At 36.4% G+C, this 27523-nt stretch overlaps 1 protein-coding gene across 1 annotated transcript in view; it reads left to right on the top strand.

The window, feature by feature from the left end:
• LRIG2 (leucine rich repeats and immunoglobulin like domains 2) overlaps positions 1 to 27007 on the top strand; it is a 62004-nt gene extending 34997 nt beyond the window's left edge. Inside the window, exons 2-18 of the mRNA XM_040231016.1 lie at positions 1325 to 1390; positions 2742 to 2816; positions 2971 to 3105; positions 3926 to 4069; positions 4193 to 4336; positions 4808 to 4951; positions 5159 to 5302; positions 8216 to 8296; positions 9023 to 9094; positions 9238 to 9306; positions 13592 to 13755; positions 15312 to 15632; positions 16583 to 16864; positions 17992 to 18441; positions 19041 to 19190; positions 21435 to 21725; positions 23662 to 27007. Of these exons, the coding sequence (XP_040086950.1) occupies positions 1325 to 1390; positions 2742 to 2816; positions 2971 to 3105; positions 3926 to 4069; positions 4193 to 4336; positions 4808 to 4951; positions 5159 to 5302; positions 8216 to 8296; positions 9023 to 9094; positions 9238 to 9306; positions 13592 to 13755; positions 15312 to 15632; positions 16583 to 16864; positions 17992 to 18441; positions 19041 to 19190; positions 21435 to 21725; positions 23662 to 23888 (2959 nt within the window). The 3' untranslated portion in view covers positions 23889 to 27007. The remainder of the gene's footprint in view (positions 1 to 1324; positions 1391 to 2741; positions 2817 to 2970; positions 3106 to 3925; positions 4070 to 4192; positions 4337 to 4807; positions 4952 to 5158; positions 5303 to 8215; positions 8297 to 9022; positions 9095 to 9237; positions 9307 to 13591; positions 13756 to 15311; positions 15633 to 16582; positions 16865 to 17991; positions 18442 to 19040; positions 19191 to 21434; positions 21726 to 23661) is intronic.
• Positions 27008 to 27523: the final 516 nt, after the last annotated feature.

The raw sequence follows: 27523 nt of genomic DNA, 5'->3' as shown, positions 1-27523 counted from the left end.
TTCAAACTGCATGCATCTGTCAGCGGCCCATGGTGGCACAGTGAGATAAAGTGATCTGTAATGTGTCTCTAGTGTGCCCCATTGCTAACCATATTGTAGTGTATAATACATCTCTTGGGCAGACAGCTTGTGTGGGCTGGATTCCATCTCAGCCTTGAAAAGATGCCAGAAAGCATCAAGGTGAATTTTTAAGCCTATTTAAATATTTAGACTCATGACTAAATATCATTGAAATCTCTGCTGTATCTGATTGAAGTGAGATGGAATTTCAAGAATACAAGAAGTGAGATGGAATTCCAAGATTACAACTTCCTCACTTACTAGCTGTGTGACCTTGGATTGCCGCATTATTAATTTTTCCATCTGTGTCTGTGTTGGGAAAGTGAGGATTGTAAAAGTATTTGCCTCAAAAGGTTGTTGTATGGATTTAGAGAGTTAATACATATAAACTGTATAGAAGAGTGCATGGCACTTAATAAATGTTAGGTGTTGCTGCCACTGCTGTCATCACCATTAAGGTAACTTGTAGTGAGATGAATTTCCCTTCTCTGAAGCTAGATTCCCCCCCCCCCTTTTTTTTTTAAAGGAGGACTGCATCTCTGTCAGGGATGTGGTCACCCTCAATTCTAAACTAGAAACTTGCTGTCTTGACTAGTGAAATCCAGTCCATCTTCAAGTTTATCTATAGTTAAAGTGTAATACATATGTGACCTTTATACTACTTTAGAAGTGTATATTTTTATTACTTTAAAATGTGTATTTCTTTCAAAAGTATATAGAATATAGTGCATCATAATAAAAAATTATAATATAATCACTAGAAGGGATGAAGAAACCATTTCACTGAAATGATCTACAAGATATATTGTTAAGTGGAAAAAGCAAGAGGCAAAATAATGTGTAAATTATTCTACCATTTGTATAAATTTTTTCTGGTATATCTGACAGGCTATAAAAGAAATGGTATTAAATTCACTTGTTGATGTTGGGGAGGAAAGTTGAATGACTGGAGAAAAGTGTGGGAGACTTTTTACTGTACATTTTTTTTTATACATTCTTTTATAACTTCTTGATTACTGAACCACAGGAATGTATTTCCTAGTGAGTAAAAACAAAAATTAGAAAGCCCTCAATAAAACTGAAAAAGCTATTTTGAAATCTAGATGAATTTTTATTCATCCTTTGTAAACATTTTTTAATCTGTGCTGCTCAGATTCATGTTTGATAGTGCTTTTAGATTCCTGTTTTAGTTTCATTGTTTTTTCTTTCCTTTAAGTGTGCTTTCCAACATTAACCTAAGAATGGTCTTTTGTCCCCCATTTAGGGATTTGAGTCATAATCGGTTGTCTAACTGGAACATCAGCTTAGAGTCTCAGACATTACAAGAAGTGTAAGTTATTTTTATTTACTTAAATTTACATTAAATTTTTGAGGTGATTTGTTGAATTGGGAATTGCAGGATATTCAGTCCAAAAATGTCAAAGAAGAAAAAAAATTTGAAGGAAAGAAACTTTAGATTAAAATATGTTTAAAAACCTAAACTTATGTTTAGCTTTGTTACTATCACAAATTCTTTGGGTATTATGCCATTGAGTTGATGATTTCAAGTTGTAAACTGCATAGAAATACTATTCTATTTCCAAGGGCCCTAAAGTAAGATTTTTCCCCTCTTTAGAGTGATGTGTGTGTGTGGATATATATATTTTTGCGAGAGTTTTAGCCTTAAAATTCTGTTGTGTAAATTTATTTAATTTTTACCTTTTGACTTGTCTGAGGTGGGAGTGTCATGTCTGAAGTAAATTTATATGAAATACAATATTTTTGGTATCAATAGAAGTGTGTTGTTTAATGTAATTCAATATTCTACTTCATTGGCATTTTTCCTTTAGTTCTGAAATGTATTATTACGTAGTTTTTGGAGAGGATTTTCTAAAATATTATTAATGTAGTTATTGCATTGTGATATTCTCAGAGGCACAAGTAAACACTCCCAGAATCTCAGATGAGTTTTTCTTTTGAATATCTTTGTGTCAAAGGGTACTTCGTGCTCTCATTGTTTCTGCATTCTCTTCTTCCCTGCCTCAAATTGACCACCTCTAATCTGCTGTGGACTGAATGAACAATTAACAAGCTTATTAGCTGAAAGAGTAGGCCCTGAGGAAAGGAAAATGCTCAGTGGGAAGTACATGAGCTTTATTATATATTGCATGGACCTCGTTACTTCATTTGGTTGATTGGAGGCATTTTACTCCTGGCTTCTTTTCTGTATTCTAGATGTTGAGGTTGCTGTATTCTAGGTTGAAAACCAGGTTGGTGAAATGTGATTGCATTAGATTTGCTACTAAAACAACTGAGATAATTTGTTAGGTCTGTGGTCTCAAACAGCTTTCCCTAACTTTGAGTAACTTAAAAAAAAATTTGTGTGTGTTTATTTTAAAACTGTATTTAATAACTAATATAACTATTGAAAGAACCTTGCTGGGAATTAAAAATATATAGTGTTGCAAAATATTTCCTAACCTTTCAAATGTTGGTATCAAATTATAGTTCTATACTAGGAAAACTTGTTAATTAAAATTTTAGCTTCTCAGTAGAATACATTTCGTCTGACTCATTCTCGGTCATAGGCTTTTTTCCAAATGTGGCATCTATTCTAAAGAATATGTATTAGCTAGAAACTAGAACTCGAGAAGTAACATTTCCCTCACTATATATTTAAATCTATTTTTCCTCCTCTCCAGGAAAATGAATTATAATGAACTAACAGAAATCCCATATTTTGGAGAACCAACTTCCAATATTACTCTCCTCTCATTGTAAGTAAATAAGATGTCAGGTCTTTTACTTAAATTGTGAATAGTACACAGTTTTTCTATTTTTGTTTTAGGGACCCTTGTTGTTAACCGTAGTTATTTTTGTGCTCTAGGGTGGATCCCTGGCAATAGCTTCAATGTAATCTTTGTTTTGTAGAGTTCATAATATAATCCCAGAAATAAATGCAGAAGTGTTCCAGTTTTACCCTGCTCTCGAGACTTTAGATCTCAGCTCAAATCTAATATCAGAAATCAAGACATCTTCATTTCCTCGAATGCAGCTTAAATATCTGTAAGTAAAATAAGAGTTTAAACTAGATTTACTTTGAAGTGCATGCTTATTATTCATTGATACCCAGATAATGTCTGTTGTTTATTGTGATTTTGCTTGTGTGAAACAAACCTAGGTTAGATTTTTTGGGTTTTTTCCCTGCCCTTGAAGAAAGAGTACCCTATTTACAGAAAATATTAAGTATCCAGGGCAAGTTTTGAGATTTAATTGTGGATAGTGTTTTGCTAACAGTTTTGTAAAAGATAAATGGTAGTGGTCTGTTAAATAGCAGCTTACTCTGTGTGGTGATGATGATAATTAGTATGTATGGAGAAGGCAATGGCACCCCACTCCAGTACTCTTGCTTGGAAAATCCCATGGACGGAAGAGCCTGGTGGGCTGCAGTCCATGGGGTTGCTAAGGGTCCTGGAATGACTGAGCGACTTCACTTTCACTTTACACTTTCATGCATTGGAGAAGGAAATGGCAACCCACTCCAGTGTTCTTGCCTGGAGAATCCCAGGGACGGGGGAGCCTGCTGGGCTGCTGTCTATGGGGTTGCACAGAGTCGGATACGACTGAAGCAACTCAGCAGCAGCAGCAGCAGCAGCAGTGTTTTACAGTTTACAAAACATGTTCACACTGTTTCAGCCCAAATGAAGTAGGTATTACCCTTGTTTTGTGTTGAAGAAGCACAAAAGCAGTTACATGATTTGTAAAGTTGTTTACAGTTGCTAAGTGGTAGAACTGGGACTCAGTCATAGACTTGGGGCAGCTTTCTGGTGATAGAATGTTTCTTTAGTTTCATTAAATTTTTTTGTCGTTACCTTGTTCATTTTAGGAATTTGAGTAATAATAGGATAACCATCTTGGAGGCTGGTTGCTTTGATAATTTGTCAAGTTCCTTATTAGTGGTGAAGTTAAACAGGAACAGAATTAGCATGATTCCACCCAAGATCTTCAAGCTACCTCACCTCCAGTTCTTGTGAGTAACTGAATAGATTGATTATAAGAAGATCATTTTTTCTTATAGTGTCTGTTTCTTTTTATTATTTTTAGGGCAAAGCAGCAAACCGGTTTTCTGACTGTAAAACAATTTTTTTTAAAGGGAACTTAAAAGAAACAGGATTAAAGTTGTGGAGGGTCTCACATTTCAAGGGCTTGACTCCTTAAGATCTTTGAAAATGCAACGGAATGGAATTAGCAAACTTAAGGATGGAGCTTTTTTTGGCTTGGATAACATGGAAGAATTGTAAGTACTGTGAACTGGAATAGGAGATTGTTAGGAAAGGAGTCTTGGACTTTTCAGTGCTAAACAGCTAGGATAGTAACTTTAATTATAACAAAGTATTTTAGCTTTTCTGTGAAATAAGTTAAACTTTAAGCTTTGTTATCTAACCAGTATTTTTGTTATCATTTTTCCAAACATTTCATCCAAAATGTTTATATTTCCTTAATAGTTTGGTAGGTGAAAATTATCAGAATTTACGTAGAACCAGGTATACTATATCTTTCGGTGAGTTTGTTTTATAGATACGTTTTAGACAGTCTCACTGCTTTCTTGCACTAAATCTAAAGTAACATATTTATGAAAAGAATTTGTTCACTTGGGTTGAGCAAAAGTGTATGGCTCTCTGTTCAAGCCTTAATGAAGATTTTGGAATCTCCCATTGCAGTGCCTTGTTTGAAACATATTTCCTCCTTTCTTTCTCTAATTCTGCAGAGAACTGGAGCATAATAACCTTACAGAAGTGAACAAGGGGTGGTTGTACGGCTTGCGAATGTTACAGCAGCTCTATGTGAGCCAGAATGCTGTTGAAAGAATCAGCCCTGATGCGTGGGAGTTCTGCCAAAAACTGTCTGAACTGTGAGTGTGGGATGGGATTTCAGTGGGGGGCTGTGAGACTAGAGCAGATTGAATAAGTCATTCCCATGGCTAGTAATGAAATCTAATATCCCTTTTTATTAGAAGTTTGAAAGCCCTAAATTTATCATGTAAGTAGAGTAAGAATATGAAAGTTGAACTGAAAGAGAGTGAATTCTTTACCTTGTTTACCATGTTTCCTGTTTTTAGTGATTTATCCTATAACCAGTTGACCCGTCTGGATGAATCTGCTTTTGTGGGTCTGAGCTTACTGGAGAGATTGAATTTAGGGGACAACAGAGTCACTCACATTGCTGATGGTGTATTTAGGTTTCTTTCCAATCTACAAACACTGTAAGTACATCTGTCCCTTTGGGGGTTTTTTTGCTGACTTTTTTTTAAAGCAGTGAAGCAAAATAACTAATGAATCTACAAATTTATTTATGTTAATATTTTGCAGTTCTTCTCTCCTGTGCCATGGGGCAAGACAGTCTTGCTTATCTGTATCCCTATACATAAATTTTACTTATCTCTAGTGATTTTAGCTTTACTTGAATTCTGAGTTAACTAAACAACAGATCATCTCTTACTGTGGAATAATACACAGTTGCTAGTGTCAAGAATGCACATTTTCTTACTCTTCTGACCTTCCGCTATAATACTAGTATTCCAGAACTACCGCTTCTCATTCAGAAGAATGCAGGATGTATTATGGGAACACCCCTGGCAGGAGACCTGCTACTGTTAACAATTTGCTGCATGATTTTGGACAGAAAAAACTAACATTTATTAATGATCTGATATGGGTCAAGGGCTTTCAGAGTATAGGATATTATTGCTCTTTTCCATATGGGAGGACTGAAGTTCAGAGAGATTAAAATGATTTATTTAAAGTCATATCCCTTGTAAATGTTTGGGCCAGGATTAGAACCCAGGTCTTTTTTTTTTTTTTTTTTTTTTTACTTTACAATTCTGTATTGGTTTTGCCATACATTGACATGAATCCACCACGGGTGTACATGCGTTCCCAAACATGAACCCCCCCCCCCCCCAACAACATCTCTCTGGGTCATCCCCGTGTACCAGCCCCAAGCGTGCTGTATCCTGCCTCGGACATAGACTGGCAATTCGATTCTTACATGATATTATACATGTTTCAATGCCATTCTCCCAAATCATCTCACCCTCTCCCTCTGAGTCCAAAAGTCCGCTATACACATCTGTGTCTTTTTTGCTGTCCTGCATACAGGGTCATCATTGCCATCTTTCTAAATTCCATATATATGTGTTAGTATACTGTATTGGTGTTTTTCTTTCTGGCTTACTTCACTCTGTATAATCGGCTCCAGTTTCATCCATCTCATCAGAACTGATTCAAATGTATTCTTTTTAACAGCTGAGTAATACTCCATTGTGTATATGTACCACAGCTTTCTTATCCATTCATCTGCTGATGGACATCTAGGTTGTTTCCATGTCCTGGCTATTATAAACAGTGCTGAGATGAACATTGGGGTACATGTGTCTCTTTCAATTCTGGTTTCCTCGGTGTGTATGCCCAGCAGTGGGATTGCTGGGTCATAAGGCAGTTCTATTTGCAATTTTTTAAGGAATCTCCACACTGTTCTCCATAGTGGCTGTACTAGTTTGCATTCCCACCAACAGTGTAGTAGAGAACCCAGGTCTTTTTTATACTAAAGCTTGTGTGATTTTTTACTTTACTGCCAGACAAACAGAATCACTTAAGCTTTCCTGGGTGTTATTTTTTTCTTTATCTTTTTGTTCAGTGAAGGATGGACATAGGATTAGATAGTTGCAAAAGGCATTTTCAGCTCTGTGGTTCTGTAAGTTGAATGTTTTATCTTTATCATGGAATATAATTGAATGAAGAGATATTTTAATGAGATACAGTAATCTCAAACATAGAGCATAATAAAGTAAGAGTAATCAGTAGAATTTGTAGATTGTTAGGTTCCTGAATAGGGGACTCTTTGGTCATCAGGGTTAATTGATAAATGGACTTAGAAATAATTTTGTGAAGGTGTCTATGGGTGCACAAGTGTGTGTGTGATTTTTTTTTTAACTTAATGAAATAGTCCTCCTTTAGATTTGACCTTGAAAAATTAAAAATGATTTTTTTTTCTACATTATCAGAGGTTAAATTAGATCAGTGCAATCTCAGGAATTTATTTCTTTAGGAATTTATATTAGAAGCAGCTGTAGACTTTTGGCAGTGCATGGGATGGCAGACAGGTTCTTTCAGTACAGCACTGATTATTGCTTTTAGTATTAAAGCTTAGCAGAGTAATTGCAGCAGTAGTAACTAATGCTACAAAGATAGTTAAGGCAGAATTAGGAACAGATCTGAAATATTCTGGCTTTGGATCAATGCTCTTGCCAGAGTAGATACACTTGTTACTCACTTTGGTGAGTGAGTTCTGTGGAGGAGTGCAGAGTCCTGCAGAGTTGAGCCATCAGTTGTTTGTTCTTTGGTAAAATAAGATGATCTTTTGTAGCTTTCACTTCAAGTAAAGACATAGCTAAATGGGAAGAGTGATCTATCTCCTTACTGTTATTCACATAACTTTACGTATGTCTTACAAAGCAGAAAGCTTTGTGCTCTGTTCTGAGATGACTTAAGAAACAAAAGTGACTAAAGATCTTTAACTGGATTTCTTCCATGAGGACAAGATGCGGTGCAGTTACACCTTCTGAGAATGGAAGAACGACTTTTTTAAAGACGCGTATTTTTTCTTTTAAAGAAAGCAGAGTGATCGCTCTAGCACATGGGTATATCATTGTTACTTCCCAGGGGTCATGTTTAATTGTTGTTGAGCTGTGAAGCTCTCTATTGACATTAGTTTTTGTCAGGTTTGAGGTCTCAGGGGAAGGTGTGGGTCACCCCAAATCCCATCAGTCTGAAATCAGATTGGTAAGCCATACACCTTGCATCTTGAATTCCTCCTGCTTTTTGTAGGTCCTTGATTAATTTCTACTATGCTAACACAGTTACAGCTATTAACTAGAAAGATTAATACTTTTAGCAGGTTGCTTAATGTATTTATCAAGGTTGGCTTTAATTCTTAGCTTATGAGAATTAGCGCTTACATGCTTATCTCAGTATTCTTTAAAAAGAGGAATTGAATGTTTATCATAAATAACCTTTAATATAAGGGTCAAAATTAGCATTGCTATGTCAGGATGATGCCTGATGGTGTGATGGTCATGCTGACTAAAATAACCTGTCTATCCTTGACATTTTTGTAGAAACTTAAGAAACAATGAAATTTCATGGGCCATAGAAGATGCTAGTGAAGCCTTTGCTGGACTCACAAGTCTCACTAAATTGTATGTATTTTTCACATTTATGTATGTTTACAAAGGTCAAGAATCAGTTGTAAATGTGATTAGATTGTATCTATTTACTACGGCTAGAAAGTCAGCCTTCTGACTCATCCACTAAAGGAACAAGCTTTGTTGTTTATTAACGTTTTTGTGGTTTGGTTTGTTTTTCTTTCTCTCTCTTTTTTTTTTTCTGTGTGTGGTGGGGCACTTTCTCTGAAAGAGCATTCCTAAGGTCACATAAAGAGAAGTTATTTGTGGAACTAAAATTTCAATTTAAGTAAAAGAAATGCACTGAAACCACAATTGAACCAGTGATCTTTTTAATCATGTGAGATTTATGAGTAATTTAACCAGCAAAAGAGAATTCTCTCAAGTGTGATTTTAGATCTTCCATTAAGAATGTCTCCAAGGCTTCACACTTGCCTGAATTTCTTTGACTGAATGATCTTTTGCTGAGAAGGGGGAAACTGGGAGTATAATCCAGTTTATTATTGAAAACCACAAGCATTATCTGTGGTCGGGATAGTTGTTTACAGGTACCTCACTGAGCACCAACATGTTAATAGACACCTTTATTCTATGCTTTGCATTGGTTGATAATAAAGATTCACAACTTTCTTAAACATGCATGTTAAGCTTATTTTCACTTTTTATAGGTAAATGTTTATTTTAATGAACTTAATTTTGTTTAGTGGAGAGCTTTATTAGAAAGGTTTGTTTGTATTTCAGAATCTTACAAGGAAATCAGATTAAGTCAGTTACAAAGAAAGCATTCATTGGTCTTGAGTCCCTTGAGCATCTGTGAGTATTTATCATTTATTTTGATTAGTATATAAATAATCTTTGCTATTAGCAGAGGTTTTCATGACCATTTAAAGTGTTGATATAACTTACAGAAATGGTAGAAATGGTGACTGGGAATGTTTCATTTTTCTTCATTTCAGAGATTTGAACAACAATGCTATAATGTCTATTCAAGAAAATGCTTTTTCCCAGACTCGCTTGAAAGAATTGTAAGTAACTTAAGTCTTTTTTGTCACTAATTAGTTATTAGTTATTAGTTATTAGTTAAATTAGTTATCCATGCTTGTTGTGTACATGTGATGAATGTGACCCAGATATTTCCCAAAGCACACAATTCAGGCAGGAAAAAAGAAAATGGTAACATTCAGTTATTTTGGTAGTTGGATGTAATTTAAAAATAACTCAACATTGAAAAGCCCAGAGTGTGTGACTCCAAGACCTTCTGTGTCTTTTCCTATGCTGCTGCTGCTTATAGTTAAAAGAGTCCTTAGCACCACTGCTCATGCTTGATGTTTATCCTTCTGTTCCTTTTTGGATTATTGGAGACATGTGTTCCCTTGGGGTGGATATTACATAATTTTTTGGAGATGATACAGCACTTTCATTTTAACGGTCAGAAAGGATGTCTGTAATCTGTTCAAACTACTAAAATTCCGAAACTATTGAATAGTTATGATAGAAACATACATATCATTTTAACCATTTTTTATTCATGATTTAAAAAAAATTATTCTTATTTCCTAGGGGGGTATTTCCCAGGGGAAGGGTGGTTAGTTGGGCACTGCTGTTAATTTTAAGCTCTGGTGATTTGAATATTTAGCCACTGGTGAGAATCAATGAGGTATATCAACTTATCTTGTTTTGCCAGAAGGCTACTCAAAGGGAGGTCTGTGAATTCAGAATGGATTCATGATGAGATAAGGACAGAAATTCAAACACACGGTTTTAGAAACTTTAAGAACAATTTGACATTACTCTGACACTTTTGTTGAATTTTATAAAAGTATTGATCAAAACAGATTGAGAATTTAAAAAACTGGTCATTCTCCACATATAGTTCGCGATACACTGGAAGTATATGAGTTCAAACTGTCTAGGTTTAGATTCTTGTTCCATTCTTTATTGCTATGTATTTAGCCTAAGACTCAGTTTCCCTTCTCAAAATGGGAATAGCACTGTCCTCAGGGCTATGTGAGGATAAAATGTGATAATTTGTTTGTTCGAGAAATATTTATTGTCACTTGCTATGTAGGATACTGTTCTAAATGCTAAAAATGCAGCAGTGAATAAGACAAAGCCTCTGTCCTCACAGCATGTTGCAGTGAATTCTAAAGGGAAATAAATTGCGAACAAGTAGGCATATAATATCTCATCAGGTAATGTTCTGGAGAAAAAACTGGGTCAAAGGTGGTACAGAGTGACAGGGGTTTTTATTTGAAATAGTGAGGGAGGTCTTTCCTGAAGATAACAGCCTTAAAGCCAGGCCCTTAGTGAGATGAAGTGGCAAGGCATTTTATACTGGGTGAGGGGCATTCTAGGCTCAGGGAAGAGCAGGTGAAAAGACCCAGAAGTAGAAACTTGCTTTTTGTGCTTGAAAAATAGCAGACACACTGGGTATGGCTGGAAGACAAGAGCGAGGGGGAAAGTGGTAGGAAATGAGGGCAGAGAGTTAAGCTGCCCTGATCATGTAGGGCCTAATAGGCCATGAATAGTTAGGATTCCCCCCACAAATGCTTTAGAAAGCTTTTGAGAAGATGTTTCACACAGAGCCTGGCACACAGTAAGAGACGAAAAAGATAACAGCAAAAGTTAAAATATAGAGATCATTTTTTGTCACTTTTTACCAGATTTTTACAGTGCCTTTTTATTGTTTTTGGTCTCTTGACATACTTTAAGTTATTTCTCTTAAGGCCACTTGAACTTGAAAAGACACAACTTAACTGCATAACAGTATATCAGTATTACCAGTTTTCGGTTGTGATAATCTGAGGGCCAGCAAGAAAGTTTTAATTCTAAATATAATTATATATATTTATATAGTAGGTGAAAGCAAATACTGTAGTTTCATTCTTAAGAGAGTCATTTGGTAATTTTGTGAGTTGGTTTCAATAGGCTGCTAATGCAGGAATTCTAATACCGATTTTTTTTTTTACTGATAAGCTTTAGTTGCTCTTAAATTTAAGTCATGTTTATAATACTGAATTTGACATCACCATTTATTAAAATATCTCTTGATACTTTTTTGTATCCTTCACAGTGCTTTGCAAAAATATTGAGGGGAGATGGGAGAGTCAAATATAAGTTAAAAATTGTTTTGCATTAAAGTTATATAATCATGGTAGAAAATTTGATAATTAAACCAAGGGAGAGAAAGACCCCAAATCCTCAGTACTGAAAAGACAACCACTGTTAGTATTTGATGTGTATATCTCCATATACTTGTAGAGAGAACACAGGGTGTACTCCCTTGGCGAGACAGGGTTCATTAGCTTGTGAAGAGTGGAAAGATGCAAACAAAGTGGAAGTGAAGTGAGCTAATGTGGATTCTGTGGTATCTGGCCAGGCACTGTGCTTAATGCTTTATTCAAAACAATCTTTGAGGTAGGCATTCTCAATCCCATTTTCCAGAAAAAGAAACAGATTTTGGAGGCATTCAGTATCTTGTCTAAGGTAAGTAGTGAAAGTAGGTTATGAGTCCAGGTCTCATGAGCCAGCTTACATTATACCTAAGAAAGCATAAATCAGACCGTATTATTCCTTTGTTCTTAACTTCCCAGTGTATCCAGCACATGTAGGAAAAGAACAACTCAGGTTCTTTCCTAAGTTTATAAAGCACTTGCATGGCCTGGTCCTTCTTGCCCAGCTCTTGGAGCTCATTTCCATCCTAGTCCCTTCACTTTCTGTGCTCTGGCGTCAGCGGCCCCCTTTCTTTTCCTGGAGCTTTTCCTGGTAGATGCTTTTCCAAAGCATTGGCCTCAAGGTGTTTGTGCAGTTTCTTCCATTTGTGACACTCTTACCCCAGATCACGTGATTTGCTTTCTTGATTCTTTTAGGTCTTTGCCCAAGTGCCATCTCTTCAAAAACTCTTTCCCTGACTGCTTTATCTAAACTGGTAGCTGCTGTCTCTAAAGTGGTAGCTGCTTTCCTTCTGTCTCTGCCCAGCTTTGTTTTTCCCTGATAGGACTTAACTTTGTAACTCTACTTTGCATTTGTTTGTTTATTGCTTGAGTCTAAATATACAAGCTTTGAGAGGGTGATGGTGCCACAGCCTAGAACAGTGCCTGGCATATAGTAGTCTCAGATATTTCTCTGTGAATGAATGTGTATAGCATAAGAATTCTTAAATGCAGAAGGTAGTCTTTGGCCTGCTTACTTAAAATTGCCCTTGATAAAATATGGCTTTTGGGGTACCCTTAAAGACTGTTTGAAACTTCTTTGAAATCAGATCTTAGGTATTTTTATACCAAACTGTAAAACTGCTTGAGGAGTTTAGAGATGCACACAAAGCAGTTATAATATTGTCAAAATCACTTGCTTTCCCTGGTTCCAAGGGGATGGGATATTTAAGGGTGATTAAAAGAAAACGCTGACTTTTCAAATGTATTTTATAGGCCTATTATGACCACAAACCATTTTTCAGTGCTTCTTAGTTTAAGTTGTAGTACATGTTGCCATAGGGCTGAAATGTTTTTAATCTTGATGAAATAATTTGAGAGTAATTATACCCTCTCCACAACAAAGTTGTCTCTTTGTTCTTATATATATAGTAAGCTCTTCCCCAAATTTCTTCGGGAAAATTTTTAGACCTCAGAAATTTAAAGGAAGGCACAGTGAACATCCATATTCCGTTTACCTGCACTCATCAATTCTGAACTATTTGTTGAATTTGTTACGTATTTTTCTCTCTCCCTCCTTCCTTCTTTTTCCTTCCCTTTCTCTCCATCCCTTTCCTTCTTTCTACACACACTCATATACATATATATACTAAAACTTTGCTTAACTAGTTGAAAGTAAGGTATAGACATCATGACATTTTACTCCTAAAATATCTTAGCATGTAATTTCCTATGCAAGGTTATTTTCTTGCATAACCACAATACTATTATCACACCTAATGAAATTAACATTGATAAAATAATATCTAATATGCAGTCAATACTTCGATTTCCCCAGTGTCCAAAAAATGTCCCTTGTAGATATATTTTCTTAATGAAGTATCTCACTCTACATTTGATTGTAATGACTCTTTAGTTTCCTTTAGACTAAAAATAGATCCCTTACCCTTATTCCCCAACACCTTCTGTTAGTGTCTTTCATCACACTGTCCTATTTCAGGAAACAAGGTTGACCGCTTGAATTTGTTTTCTTATGGTTAGAGTCAGGTTAGGCTTTTTTTTGGCAAGAAATCTGAATAGATATGTAGTAAGCTTTATAATGCTGGAAAAACTTGGAATGAAAAATAAAGAGCAGTTATTTTCCTCTTTATTTCTACAGGATTCTGAACACAAACAGTTTGCTCTGTGACTGTCATTCGAAGTGGTTGCTTCAGTGGCTGGTTGATAATAACTTTCAGCATTCTGTGAATGTAAGCTGTGCACACCCTGAATGGCTTGCAGGGCAAAGCATCCTGAATGTGGATCTGAAAGATTTTGTCTGTGGTTTGTATTTTTGTTTTAAATTTTGTTTCTTATTCCTTACTGTCTGAACAACAGAATTAAAAAAATGTAAAGTAGAATGCTTTCCCACTAGCTTGTTTCCATTTCTTTACTTTTTTCTCTAATATTGTAATTGTAGCTTAAATTTTGTGTTCTTTGACTTAATATAACTTAGGCAGTCTTTTTTCCTCTATGTATTCTTAAACAATCATTTAAAATAATGTCAGTATAATAGCATCTTCATGAATGTAAGCCTTTTCTTTTTAGGGGATTGTTAACCTTAGAGTAAATATCTAGTAAGATTCCTGCATCAAAAAGTATGAGTTTGTTTGTTCATGAGTTCATTCAAAAATATGATTTTATATTTAGTAGATCTTGAAAAAGTACCCAGGCGTTTTCAAACAGATAGCACTACTTTATGTGGTTACCAACAATATATGGATGTACCAATTTCGTTTTCTACTTTTAATACATTTTCTTAAGACAGAACAGCAAGGTCTGGCAGTTTTTTGGAGGAGAAGAGGGGACATAGACAAGTTGTTATAGACGAGTTATCTTAATTCTAACGCTTAATCGCCATTTCAAGTATACATCTGTATTCTCATTTTGGAGATTTTTCTTTTACACTTACATTTCCTTTAAAGTAGTTAATTCTTAACTTTTACACAATGGAACTTTTAGATCAGTGTATCTGTGTTACTGATAGCATTTAGATACCTGTATATTGCCAGATCACTTAAAAATGCTTAGGACATTTGGAAGTTAAGGTGCATAAAATACTTAACTTGTTTTTACTAAGTTTAAATTTGTAAAATTTGTAAAACAAATTTTAAGGAAGCAAGCAAAGAGCCTAGCTACATTGCCATGAATGCCCTTCTGACTTTACTTAGTTTTAAATGTAAACATACCCTATATATGACACAGTGAAATGTTACTGAGTAAAAGACATTTCATTAAAAATTTATATACCTGCTTCTCTGAATCAATTCAACAACATATTATTTATGAATCTATAGTTTATTAGCCAGTCCTAAGCCAGTCTTCAGTTGGACTTTCAACATATTTGAAATTCTTCACTATTTTAGTTGAAAGTTATGCACAAAGTACTTTCAGATAGTATGTTTTATTAATATAATATCTATTTTTATATATGTTATATATACACAAACACATATACATACATACATAATAGAATTAAAGCTTGTTTTAAAATTCTAATTTAAGTTTTTGCTTTTGCCAGTAACTGGTAATACTTAAGATAGTGCATTCTAAGCATAAGTGACAGTAAGGGAGGGTGGGAAGAATACTAAGCCCTGAAGTTTGAAAACCTGGGTTCCATTCCAGGCTGAGCTGCTGATTTATCTATCTTAGAGCAAGTCATTGACCCTTCTGGGCGTCATTTTCCTCATGTTGAAATAAGGGAATTGGGTTCTAGTTTCAACCTTATGACATTTTGTCAACAGAACATACAGTTTTATATATATATATTTTAAATTGAATCTGTAGAAGCAAAAATAAATTAAGTGACTTGGCTCTTGCCCTGTATTTTTTCCTCTTAGATGATTTGCTCAAGCCACAGATAAGAACTCATCCTGAAACCACAGTTGCTCTGAGAGGCGTGAATGTGACTCTGACATGCGCTGCGGTGAGCAGCAGTGATTCACCCATGTCTGCTCTGTGGCGCAAAGACAGTGAAGTCTTGTATGATGCTGATATTGAGAATTTTGTTCGTTATCAGCAGCAGGCTGGAGAAGCTCTGGAATATACTAGTGTCCTACACCTTTTCAGTGTGAATTTCACAGATGAAGGAAAATATCAGTGTATCATTACTAATCACTTCGGTTCTAACTATTCTCATAAAGCCAAACTGACGGTGAATGGTAAGAAACTATTCTCCCTGATGGTTTTATAGTTAGAAGGATTTTTCATGTTTAGTTTTTGAACTTTTGACCAAGAAGATTACATTAAACCTGATACTGGGTGAGGGTCCTTACTGTTTTTGTCTTTAGGATTATGGTAGTATACAGGCTGGATTGTTAATTTACCCACTTGCTGTCCCTAATTAGTCTTTGACTGAGGGGTAAAGGTGAATTCCATGGTTTCAGGAGATGAACTACTCTCTTTTGTGTTTTTGAAAAAAAAATTTTTTTAATTCTCCATTTTCTTTCTCGAACTGTAATTCTGCTCTGAAAACTGTAAAATGTATTCCTGGCACTGTTCACAGGGCCATCCAATAACTGGGAGTATTAACATTTCTGGGACCATTGATCATTATCATTGTCTAAATGTAGTCAATGAAACCATTTTTGAAAATAATGCTCTTTTTCATTGAGTCTGTTGAAAAAATAAACAACAGCTTGATTGGTCTATTGCCTATTAGATTGAATAACTACAGCACTTCAGGCTTTGTGCAACCAAAAGATATACATGTGTCTTGCTTCTGGGCTGTTTTATGAGCTGTTTGAAGGCATAAATTTTTTTTTTATCATGCATCTCTTAAGTAAGGAATAGTAAATATTAAGTGCTAAAATATGGGTTCAGAAAAGTTTATGGCCTCAGCTTTTTCTGTCCCTGTCAAGGAGATCAGGTAGATTTGTCATGCATTCTGGAAGAGTTAGTCATCACTGTACTCCATCTCTGAGATTCTTAGAGAAAAGATGGCCTCTGAAGTTGTATTTATTGTCAATGCAGAGAGCATGTCTTCTCAAAGAAATGGAGCAGCACAACAGTTGGTATTTTGCTTAATAGAGTCTCCCTTGTGTGCGTGTGTGTGTGTGTGTATGTATATTTTTCCCCACCCACTATCTTTTGGTGATCTTTTTTGGAACAGAGATGCCATCTTTTCTGAAAACTCCAATGGATCTAACTATTCGCACTGGTGCCATGGCCAGATTAGAATGTGCTGCAGAGGGGCACCCTGCACCGCAGATTTCCTGGCAGAAAGATGGTGGTACTGACTTTCCTGCGGCTCGAGAGAGACGCATGCATGTCATGCCTGAGGATGATGTCTTCTTCATTGCCAATGTGAAAATAGAAGACATGGGGATCTATAGCTGCATGGCACAGAATATAGCAGGCGGTCTCTCAGCAAATGCCTCGCTCATCGTGTTAGGTATGTTTACTGCTTTGTGGATCCATACTTCTGTGGGAGTCCTTTTATTGTGGATCAACTCTTGGTCTTAATGTCAAGAAAAATCTCAAGTTAGATTTCAGTTGGGATCCTTATATCTTTGTTTCATTGTTCTGCCAATTTATACAGGTATGTGTCAAGCTTGGATATTAGTGGAACAGTTAACTGGAATCTGGGGAAGTTTTGAGGGCAGAATTGGAGATTTTTATCCCATGAATTGAAAATTCAAATCCCTTTACCCTGTTCTGTTTCTTTCTGTCAGTTTTCTACTTCATGTATATGTTTTTTCTACGATTCATAGTGAATTTTTGTCATACTGCTTCAGAGAACTTGAGACAATTTAACTTTTCCCCCTTACTTCATTAAAAAAAAATTTTGTAAAAGACGAAAAGACCTGTCTTCGGGTTGGATTTCCTATTTTCCTTCCAGTGTGCTCCTGTTAATCCTGTGCTCTGGCAAAATGTCTTTTCCCTGTAGATTTCCCCTGATAAGCCAGTTTTTTCTTATTAGAACACTTGTCTTTATGGGGCTCAAATCGAGGCAAATTCTGTTTGCTTCCAGATGTTAGGGTTTTTAAAAATGCATTGGTTTGTTTAACTACTTGTGTAACCAGGAAAATAAACTTATTGTTTAAAAATTTTAAGATATGCAGAAAATTTGAAAAAAGGAAAGTCACTCAAACCCTGTTTAGATTTTGATATATTCTGGACTTTTTAAAAATACTCATCTTCATGTGGTTATATATACCTACTTTTTTCCACTTAATATTATATCACAGGGTTACATTGTCATTTTCTTCATGAAATATGTGACTGTACTGTAAATTACTCATTTTTCTGCTAGATTTTTTCATCTTTAAAAATTACAATTAATTTTGTAATAAACATTTTTTGTATATGAATCTTGACTTCTTCACCTAGGATCGCTTGCTCTAGGTAGAATTCCTAAGAGGAGATTTAGATTTTTTGAGGCTTTTGCTTTTCTGAAAAACTTCTAATCCTCCCATGAGCTTATGAAAGTGTTTATTTCATCATAACCTCATTAGTCTAATTCAGTAGAATTTTAAGGATAAAATTGCCTGATATTTTTTAAATGTATCTTTCTGTTAGAGACACCCTCATTTATTAGACCCCTGGAGGACAAGACAGTAACTCGAGGTGAAACTGCAGTATTACAGTGCATAGCTGGAGGGAGTCCCGCCCCTCGCCTCAACTGGACCAAAGATGATGGACCTTTGCTGGTGACAGAACGGCACTTCTTTGCTGCAGCCAACCAGCTTCTCATCATCGTAGATGCTGGGCTAGATGATGCTGGGAAATATACCTGCATTATGTCAAACACCCTTGGGACAGAACGTGGTCACATTTACCTAAATGTGATTTCATCCCCCAACTGTGACTCTTCCCAGAGTAGCATTGGACATGAAGATGATGGCTGGACCACAGTCGGCATTGTGATCATTGTTGTGGTCTGCTGTGTAGTGGGCACCTCTTTGATCTGGGTCATTGTTATTTACCACATGAGAAGGAAAAACGAAGACTATAGTATTACAAACACAGGTAAGTGGTATCCGGTTAACTACTGTGGCTTTTGTCTGAGTCAAAATGTAGTGAAGAGTTTTGATACTTTATGTGTGATAGAGGAAGAGTTTTTCTGTTAAAATGTCCTACTTCCTTGATGTGATGGAACCTCTCTAGTGAATAATTTTAAGAATTTCTAGACAGTCCCCCCAGACTTTGCTCTTATAAACAGTTGCAGTGCACCTTCTTTCTTTAATTCTTAAGGCTTATTTCTCTTGTAATTTTCCTGTGGGGAAGAGTGGAGTCCTTCTGACAGCGGTTAGTCTTTGACACCTCTCACTCACCCTTAAGCCCTGTGAGAGAAGAGGTACAATACAGCCAGATAGATTGTGAAAGTGCATCTGTGGATTTCAGACCTTAGGTTTTGTTTCTTTTGCCAATACTTTTAAAATGAAGCTTGGGGGAGAATTCTAATGAGAAATAATTTTAAGAGAAAATTCTAAGAGCTTTTGAGTTCCTGGGTACATATATTTTCCTGGTCACTAGTACAGAAGTAGAATACATTTGCAAAATAGTCTTCTGAATGTTGACCTAAATTACTTAACTTTATTTGAGAGTTACAGATGTCTCTTTTACAGAGGAACTCAATCTGCCTGCAGACATTCCCAGCTACTTGTCTTCCCAAGGAACACTGTCTGAGCCACAGGAAGGCTACAGCAACTCTGAGGCAGGCAGTCATCAGCAACTTATGCCTCCTGCCAATGGATATTTACACAGAGGCACTGATGGTAATCACTCTTCATTGTCTACCTGGTTGGGTTTAGTTTTCAGTGGATAGTCTTCCCCACTAACTTGAAACAGTATTTTAAAATAAGATACACATTGAAAACATTTGGATCCATGCAAGATAGGATGAAAATTGACTAGACTCTTAATGGAGGAGAAAATCATTTGACAGGAGGAACACTTTCTTTCTTTCTTTTTTTTTTAAATAGTTAACATATATTGAATGATGTTTACTATGTATCAGAAGCCATTTAAATATTTTTACATCTGCAGACTCAGTCCCCATGACAATCTATGTATTCAGTACCAGTATAATCACTAATGCACCGATTAGAAGACTGAGGTACAGAGAAATTAAGACATTTATACAAGACTACACTTAGTGATCATTGAGAGGGAGAAAAAATTCAAACCTAGGTGATCTATTTCTACAACCCATATCATTAGCTAATCTACTACATGACAAATGTAAATTATAAGCAGATAAAGAGAAAATGACACATATACAGTAATTATTTCCTTGTGTGTGTGCTAAGTCATGTCCAACTCTTTGTGACCCAATGAACCACAGCCTGCCAGGCTCCTCTGTCCATGGGATTGTCCAGGCAAGAATACTGTAGTGGGTTGCCATTTCCTACTCCAGAGGAACACATTCTTAAACAAGGGATTGGCGAACACAGCAAAGGCTTCCAAACCAAAGTATTGTTATGGGAGAGAGATGGTCTAGAAACTTCTTTCAGGTGTCTTTTATCCTTTTCAGGCATGAGCAACCTTCAGACCATGTCCAGGAAGTTTGTTCTATCTGCTGACAGGTAGACATTCACTCAGGTTTAAAGGGCATTGATGATTCTCAGTATATATTGGAGAGCATCAGAGAGAGATAAAATAGTTAAGATATAAAATAATAATTAAGAGATATAAAATAATTAAGTTCTAATAATTAAGAATCTAACTTCTCAACAGTACTTTTCTCCACTCCACCCTTCCCATGGGGAGTGACAGAGCGCAGGGAGGAGAATTAAGGGATAGAATTGGGTTTGACTCAATTCTTTCCAGCCATGTGGTCATGAACAAGTTATTTAAAATCTGAGCTTTAATTTCTTCATTTTAAAAATAAAGCAACTATTTTATAAAGCATTTATCTCAAGATTCTCAAAGATTCTTTGAATGAATCTCTGTAGTACTTCAAGTACTAATCAAATGGAAGGTCTGTTTCATTTCTACAGAGATTTTTTTTTAGACTGGGTGTTACTAGAACTTCTATGTAAATCCACAAATTGGATTTTCTATAGAGTTTCCATGGAAAGAAGGGTATTTCTAGCTTCTTTTTGGCTGCACTCAGCAGTTTGTAGGATCTTAGTTCCCCGACTAGGGACTGAACCGGGGGCCATGTCAGTGAAAACACCAAGTTCTAACCACTGCACTGACAGCGAAGTCCTTAAAAGCCTCTACTCTTTGCAGTTGGTAGGAAATAACACTACTTTCTGGGTTAAACTTAATTACTTCCAGTTCTTTTCCAATTCTGACAATTCTGTTGCTTGATCATAAGTAACTCACTCTCTAGTTCTTACTTTCTTTTATCATTCAATTTTCAAACACTTAATGGTCCAGGGAGCTCATTATTCAGGTTTTACTTCTACCAAACACACACTTGTCAGGCAGGACCCTTGACCGTCAGAAACTTTCTCTAGGAGTCCTTTTAGCAATTAGTGTTGCTTAACCTCTTGACTCATGAAAGTCATAGGGGCTTTTGTGAAGTGAAGTCATCCTAGCTTTTTGTTCTCTGCTTTAGTTTGCTTAAGCCAAACATGTGTCTTGTAGCACAGTGCCAACCTTATCTTGGCTTTCTTGATTTTAGCATGACTTTATTCAGGCTGGACAAGGATGATTTAATGTACTATTCAAGAGCATGCGTGCTGAATAAACTCTGGTTAGAGGACCAGAGTTTAAGTTTCAGCTTTCCAATGGGCAATACATCTTTGGGCAAGTTACCCAACCTCTCTGTGTTGTAGTTACTCTGTGTATAATATAGCGATAATAATTAGTACTTACCTCATAAGCATATTATAAGGATTAAATAAGTTAATTCACAGAAAGACCTTGAAACTTCATCATGTTTATAATGTAAGTTTTGAACAAATGCCCGCTGTGATGACAATGATGACAATTGTTGGAGAAAACTAATGATTGGCAAAACTGAGTCCTGAACTGAAGGATGTTTGGTTTCTTTCCCATGTTGTCATTAGGTGGTACTGGCACCCGAGTTATCTGCTCAGATTGTTACGACAATGCTAACATCTACTCCCGGACCCGAGAATACTGTCCGTACACCTATATCACTGAAGAGGATGTTCTGGATCAGACGCTGTCCAGCCTCATGGTCCAGATGCCCAAAGAGACTTACTTGGCACATCTTCCCCAAGATGCCACTACCCTGGAGGGCCTGGTGTCATCAGCAGATAGAGAGAGATCTGCCTTTCCCACCAACCATGAGAGGATAAATGAGAAGAAACCTTCCTCCGCACAGATGAGCAGTGGTAAAGGGCACAGTGTTGTTTGTTGTTTTGACTTGTTTTCGCTTTCCCCTACTTGACTTCTCCTTCTGTCATGTCCGTAGCACTCTCGTTTGACAGAAACAAACAAATTGGTATACTGTAATAATTAGCTAGTTATAAACTAGAGCCAGAGATTTTTATGGAAAGAAGTCTGAAGTTGTAGGATGAAAACAGTTTTTGTGGGAGTAGCAAGATCTTATTTATAAAGATTCAGGAAAAGTTACAGAAAAAGTTTATATAAAAAGTTTCACATAGGCAGTACTTTTTTCTTCCATATTTATTTAAATAATGGAGACCTGAAATACCAAGGATACAATAATTTGGGCATAATTTGGTGAATATTTTCACTTCTATGAGTTAAAAACATTTTATTTGGTTGCTGTTCTCTATCAGGTAAATGTTGAATGTCAGTATGACGTGGCAGGTGTTTGCTTTCAGTTGTATTGTGCAGATGAGGAAGAGGAACACAGGTTGTATTGTGAAGATGGGGCATTTGAAACAACCCTGTCAGTAAAGCAAATCAAAACAAAGCCAAATGAAACTCTGTCTAGACCATGAAGGGCACTCCTGAGTATGTCTTCTTACCCATCCAGGCTCTTCATCAGTGCTCACCCTCTTGTCAGCCTGGAATGGAAGAGCACTGGAAGCAGGGTGGGGCTGGGCACTGCAGGTTTCCAGTGGGAGGCGTTGTGCGGCGGTATCTCCAGGGATGGTTCTGGCTGGAATAAATGAAATAGCATGGACTTTTGCTATGTGTTCTGTTGTTCTCTTAACTAAGTTTTCTGAAGAGTGTGCATACAGGTCAGAGAGAAATATCCTGTTATTAGTCTCATCTTTAAAGTTCTGTGCCTGTGAAAGAAAGGCATCAACACTAACTCCATTTCCCCATGTCTTAGAAGAGCTGTACACACAGAAAATATTAAGTAGAACTGAAAACACAGTGTATCTTTCCCCAACTTTGGGGTTATCTATATTGTTAATCTGGTCTGTAGGTGAGGAAATCAGCAAATGAGAGTGCTTTGGTATGCTGCTTGTTCCTTACCTAGGGTGCTGTAGCTTGTTGTTACTCAAAGCATTAGTGTTACCTAGGAGCTTGTTAGGGATGCAGAACATGTGAACCAGAGTCTGTATTTTAACACAATCTCCAGGTTATTTTATGCGTATTAAAGCTCGAGAAACCCTGCTCTAGCTTATTTTGCACATGGTCTTATTTTTATTTCTGAGTGTTCGTTTCTAGAATGGTGGGCTAGCCTTTTTCAAAATGCAGCTCCATGAAGTTAATAATAATTTTCAGTCAATGTTCTCTGGGGAAAGAGCTCACCACTGCAGTAAATAATAATGAGAAATGCATATTTTTTAAACCAAAATACAGATAACCTGATTTAAAATACCAGCTTTTGGTTATTATTTTGTTTTTAGAATTACTGGCATGCTAGAAGCTGAAGGGGAATGGTTATTTTTAAAATGATTTTTTAAAGATAGATATTTGTTATTTAACGATATAATGACTGCTTAATCCATGTTTTTTTTCTATGTATTATGCAACTTTCATTACTGTTTGGATACTAATTCTCTTTTAGTCTGTTTCCCTGTGTATAAAGAGTTTTAAGCTTTCATTTTTATAGTAGCAGAAACACCAATAATAGGTGAAAGTAGATGACACATAGCACGATTTCAGGAATTAATTGGTGAGGTTGTTGGTTAGAAGGGTTTGAGAGACCATAGTTCCAGTTTTTGTTTTCTTTTCTTTTTTTGGTTGTTGAAAGAAAAATGGCAAGTATACATTTGATCTTAACGTTTTTATTTAGGAATATTGGGCATCTTTATTTCTTTGAAGACTTGGGTAGAAGAAAATTAGGTCTTAGAAAATTTAAACTTCCGTTCACCACTGGTAATTATTACTGTCTTTCATTTTCAGAAACCTTGCAGCGGCCTCTGTGGAACATAAGCAGAGAACCAGGTATGCCTCCTCCTCCTTTTCCCCAGCAGTCAGTCCTTGAGTCATCACAACTCCATCAAAACAAGGGCCTGGCAGAGAGTGATCCAGACTGTTCCACTTGCCCCACGCCCTGTCACAGGTTGCACGACCACACTTTTGATTTTAGTAGGACTCGGAACGTTCGTGATGGCAGTGAGGGCACATGAAACTCACTCTAGGATGCAATTTCAGCAGACTCAGATTAGTTGATTTTGTATTTACTACCTCAGAGTTCAGAAGAAACCCCAAAGTCAGCATTTGCTTTACTTACATCTGCAATTCTTTCTGACCACACCAAGGTAGGCCAGGCATTCGTTTGGCTTATACTTGATGAAGAAAGGGTAAGAACTGTTGACAGAAGTGGGTACATCTAATAGAAAATGTGCAACCCGGGCAGAGGAAGATAAAGGACAAAGTGCTTTGTGATGGTTCTACCGGGATGTGCCCAGGTGTGCATAGCCTCTTAGGAAGAGTCTCCTTGCTGCTTAACACATTGGATTGTCTCAACCTGCAGAATGACCCTGAATAAACAGCGCCATTTTGTTTTGCCTTCCAAGGAAGAGAAATAACTTTGGAGGTCCCTGGGAAGTGTGCCTGCGATTCTGCAGTGATTTTAAATGTATAGTTGAGAGTGGGGCTTTGATATTCAAGGTCGTCGACAGGAATCCCAGACTTGACCAGCTATTACCAGGTCAAGAGTTTTGTATTCTTGTGAATCTCTCTCTCTTTTCTGGTCCCTGTCATCCAGGGGTCTCATTGTAAATATATGTGCATTTATAAATAATTTTTGTATTCACTGATCATATGTGTTGCAATGTAAATATTTTTGATATGCTAAAATTATATATATAATATCCAGTTATAATACTGACAACAGCTTCTCAGACCACAGATTTTGTACAGCTTGGTTTAGTGAATCCAAAGATTTTGTTTCAAGTTTTGAATACATACTTGTTAAGAAGTATAATAACTATAGAAGCACGGTACCTAGTGATTGCATACACACAAACACAATCTTGGTGTAATTAACTACTTTCTTGATACCTAAAGATTCATACATCTAATCATTTGTCATCTGTTTACAAGTGCCAGGTAATATAATCTTTCTAGCATAAAAAGACTTTCAAAAGACTAGTAGTCTTATTATTGCCATATACACACAGATAAAGGAAAACTTGTTTGGGGAATATCTTCTTTGAGCAAAGTACTTTGTTGATGAGGAAACCAAAGATTGCTTTTTTTCTCTGTGTGTGTGTTTGTTTTAAACAGTTTAATATCTCTTCTACTAATGCACAGTATATCTTAAGGGAATATTGCTTTGGGGAAGAACATGCAGAAACTCATAAAACTTCAGCATGGTCCTTGTTTTGTACAAGTGATTATTTAAGCCAAAACGTTTTCTTGAATTTCTGATAGCAAAAAGCTTTATGTTAACAAAAGACTTAGTGCTGTAATAAAGTGTAATGAACTAAAGCTCTTCTTTCTTTCTGCTTTCAGAAAGAAAGGCTGTCGGATTCTGTCCTCTGAATTTAGTGAGGAGTAATTATGTACTAGATGAATTCAGTCACTTAAATGAAAATATCAATTTTTAAGTCATTGTACATTTCAAGGGTTTTAAACTTTATGTAATTTCTCAGCTCTTTGCCAGGAAGTTTGGCTGAATTTCATATTAGTTTTCAATCCTAAGTTTTTGTCCCTTAGGCAGCAGCACTTTTTTAGCTGTTTTATACCACCATGTCTTTCTCTTTTTTCTTTTTCTTTTTAAATAGCCTCTTTCATTTTCATTTTGAACTTCTTAAGTGCCGCTATTTTCCTCTCCTTTCAGTTTTGGATCCCTCTTCTTACTTACTAGGTTGAATTAATAGTGTAGCTTGTACTGGGCTGACTTAGAATCAAGAAACCTGATTTAGTTTTAGCTCTGCTGCTTACAAGTTGTATAATCAAGGGCAAGTCTCTTTACTTCTCAGCCTGACTTTTTCATTTATGAAATGACGTTTTACTAGATGCTTTAAAGCCCTTTCCAGCTGTAACGTTCTATGAATCTGTGGTCCCTCCAGGAATCAGGAGGATTATCTACTCTAATAAAAAGCTGCTTTCATGAAATATTTGTTAGAGTAGAACAGGAGTGATGCTGCTTACTCTGACTTGAGCCAGATTTATTTCCTCTATAGCAAGAGTAATGCTATAAGAACCTTTCATGAGGAGAAAAAACCTTCAGCTTCTAAAACAGTATCAGTAAACGTGAAGAATCTTGATTAGATTGAGAACTACCCTTGATGTGTTACAGCACACCAGAGTGTCTGAATCTGTTGAGAGGTATGCCACTGCTAATATGTGGCCAGTGTACGACTCACCTTTCTAATGTATTCAAGGTCATTCTTCTAATTATAGTACTCTGACTCACATTCTGAGGGACTTTCTTCAGTGAAAAAGGTGGAGTTAGAGCAAGGCTGCAAAGAGCATCAGCTGTTACATGTGAGAGGACAAAACCAGTGCTCTAGAAAACTTAAAATCTGCAGTTGCTGCCTCTCCTTCAGCAGTGGTCCCTCTGCTGCTGCTGGTGTCAGGCTGCTCCTCTATAGCCGGGTTCTCTGTCGTGTCAGCTGGTTGAGATGTCCTCCCAGATATTGCTAGCTTTCCTAAATAAAAACACTTGCCTAAAAAACTAGTCAGGAATTTGATTAAATGGGGATAGTCTACCCCTGGTCTTAAAAATAGTAAATGTAATAAATTCTAATCTTAGGGGGTGGAATTCCTGAAATTTCTCATCATTGCATGTTCTTGAACAAGCAGATGCTCTGCCGTAAACAGGATTAGTGGCTCGTCATTGTTTCTTGCCAGCGGTGTAATGTCTGCCTGCCACCAGTTTAATCAGAAATGTTGTAAGAGCAAGGCAAACAAATGCCGAGAGAACTACTCTGTCCTCCACCCAGTTACCCCTTCATATCAGTAGGGATGCATAAATTCTCTTCATTTGTTTGTGCCCCTCTGAGACTGATTCTGAAGGTCTACTTTGAAGAAGAAGAAATGTTTTCCTTGTACTTGAAGCTTCCCTGCCACAGATCTACAAGTGGACCCCATTGGCTTTCTGTCATTCAGCCTCTGATGTGCTTTCCCTAGATGCAAGTGAATCTGTAGAACAGGAAGTACCAGAAACCCAGCCCAATGTGCGGTCCCCTCTAGTGTGCCATCTTATAATGCTTTAAATGTGTTTTTTTATGTAAGGTAAATAGTATGTTTAAAAACAGTTGCCTTCATGTTGCCCATTGGGAGGTTGTAAAAGAAACATATAAGATGTTAAGCAACTTAAGAATCTTACCCATTTTCCTAAGAAGAAGGAGAGAGAAAGTCTTTAGTTATGTAGAGGGTTGTCATAGGAAACAAGGATGAGATGCACTCTTTTTATTCCATTGGACAGGGGTCATATCAGTGGGACAGAAGTTACAGGGAAATAGAGTATATACACTTGCCAGTAACTCTATATACCCTAACACTCCAAAAATTAGATTTGTCTGACAGTAGGAATAATCAGCCTTTCATGGGCGAAGTATGCACAGAAGCTAAGTAATCATCTGTTAAGAGCATTGGAGAAATTTCTGTATTGAAATGGGATGCGGACAAGATGACTTAAACCCTCTTTTAGTTTTATCATTGGAATTCTCCAGAAGCAGTCAGACAGTCTAAAATCTTCGTCCTTTAGAACCCTTTGTATACTGTAAGTTTACTGTATAATTAAAAAAAATTTATTTTTAACTAAAAGATTATGTTCTTTGGTTGACAAAAGGAGCCTGTTCTGTGTTAA

The sequence above is a fragment of the Oryx dammah genome, unplaced genomic scaffold, assembly GCF_014754425.2.
Source record: "Oryx dammah isolate SB20612 unplaced genomic scaffold, SCBI_Odam_1.1 HiC_scaffold_28, whole genome shotgun sequence".
Classification (NCBI taxonomy): domain Eukaryota; kingdom Metazoa; phylum Chordata; class Mammalia; order Artiodactyla; family Bovidae; genus Oryx; species Oryx dammah.
This window is presented reverse-complemented; position numbering and strand designations above follow the sequence as displayed.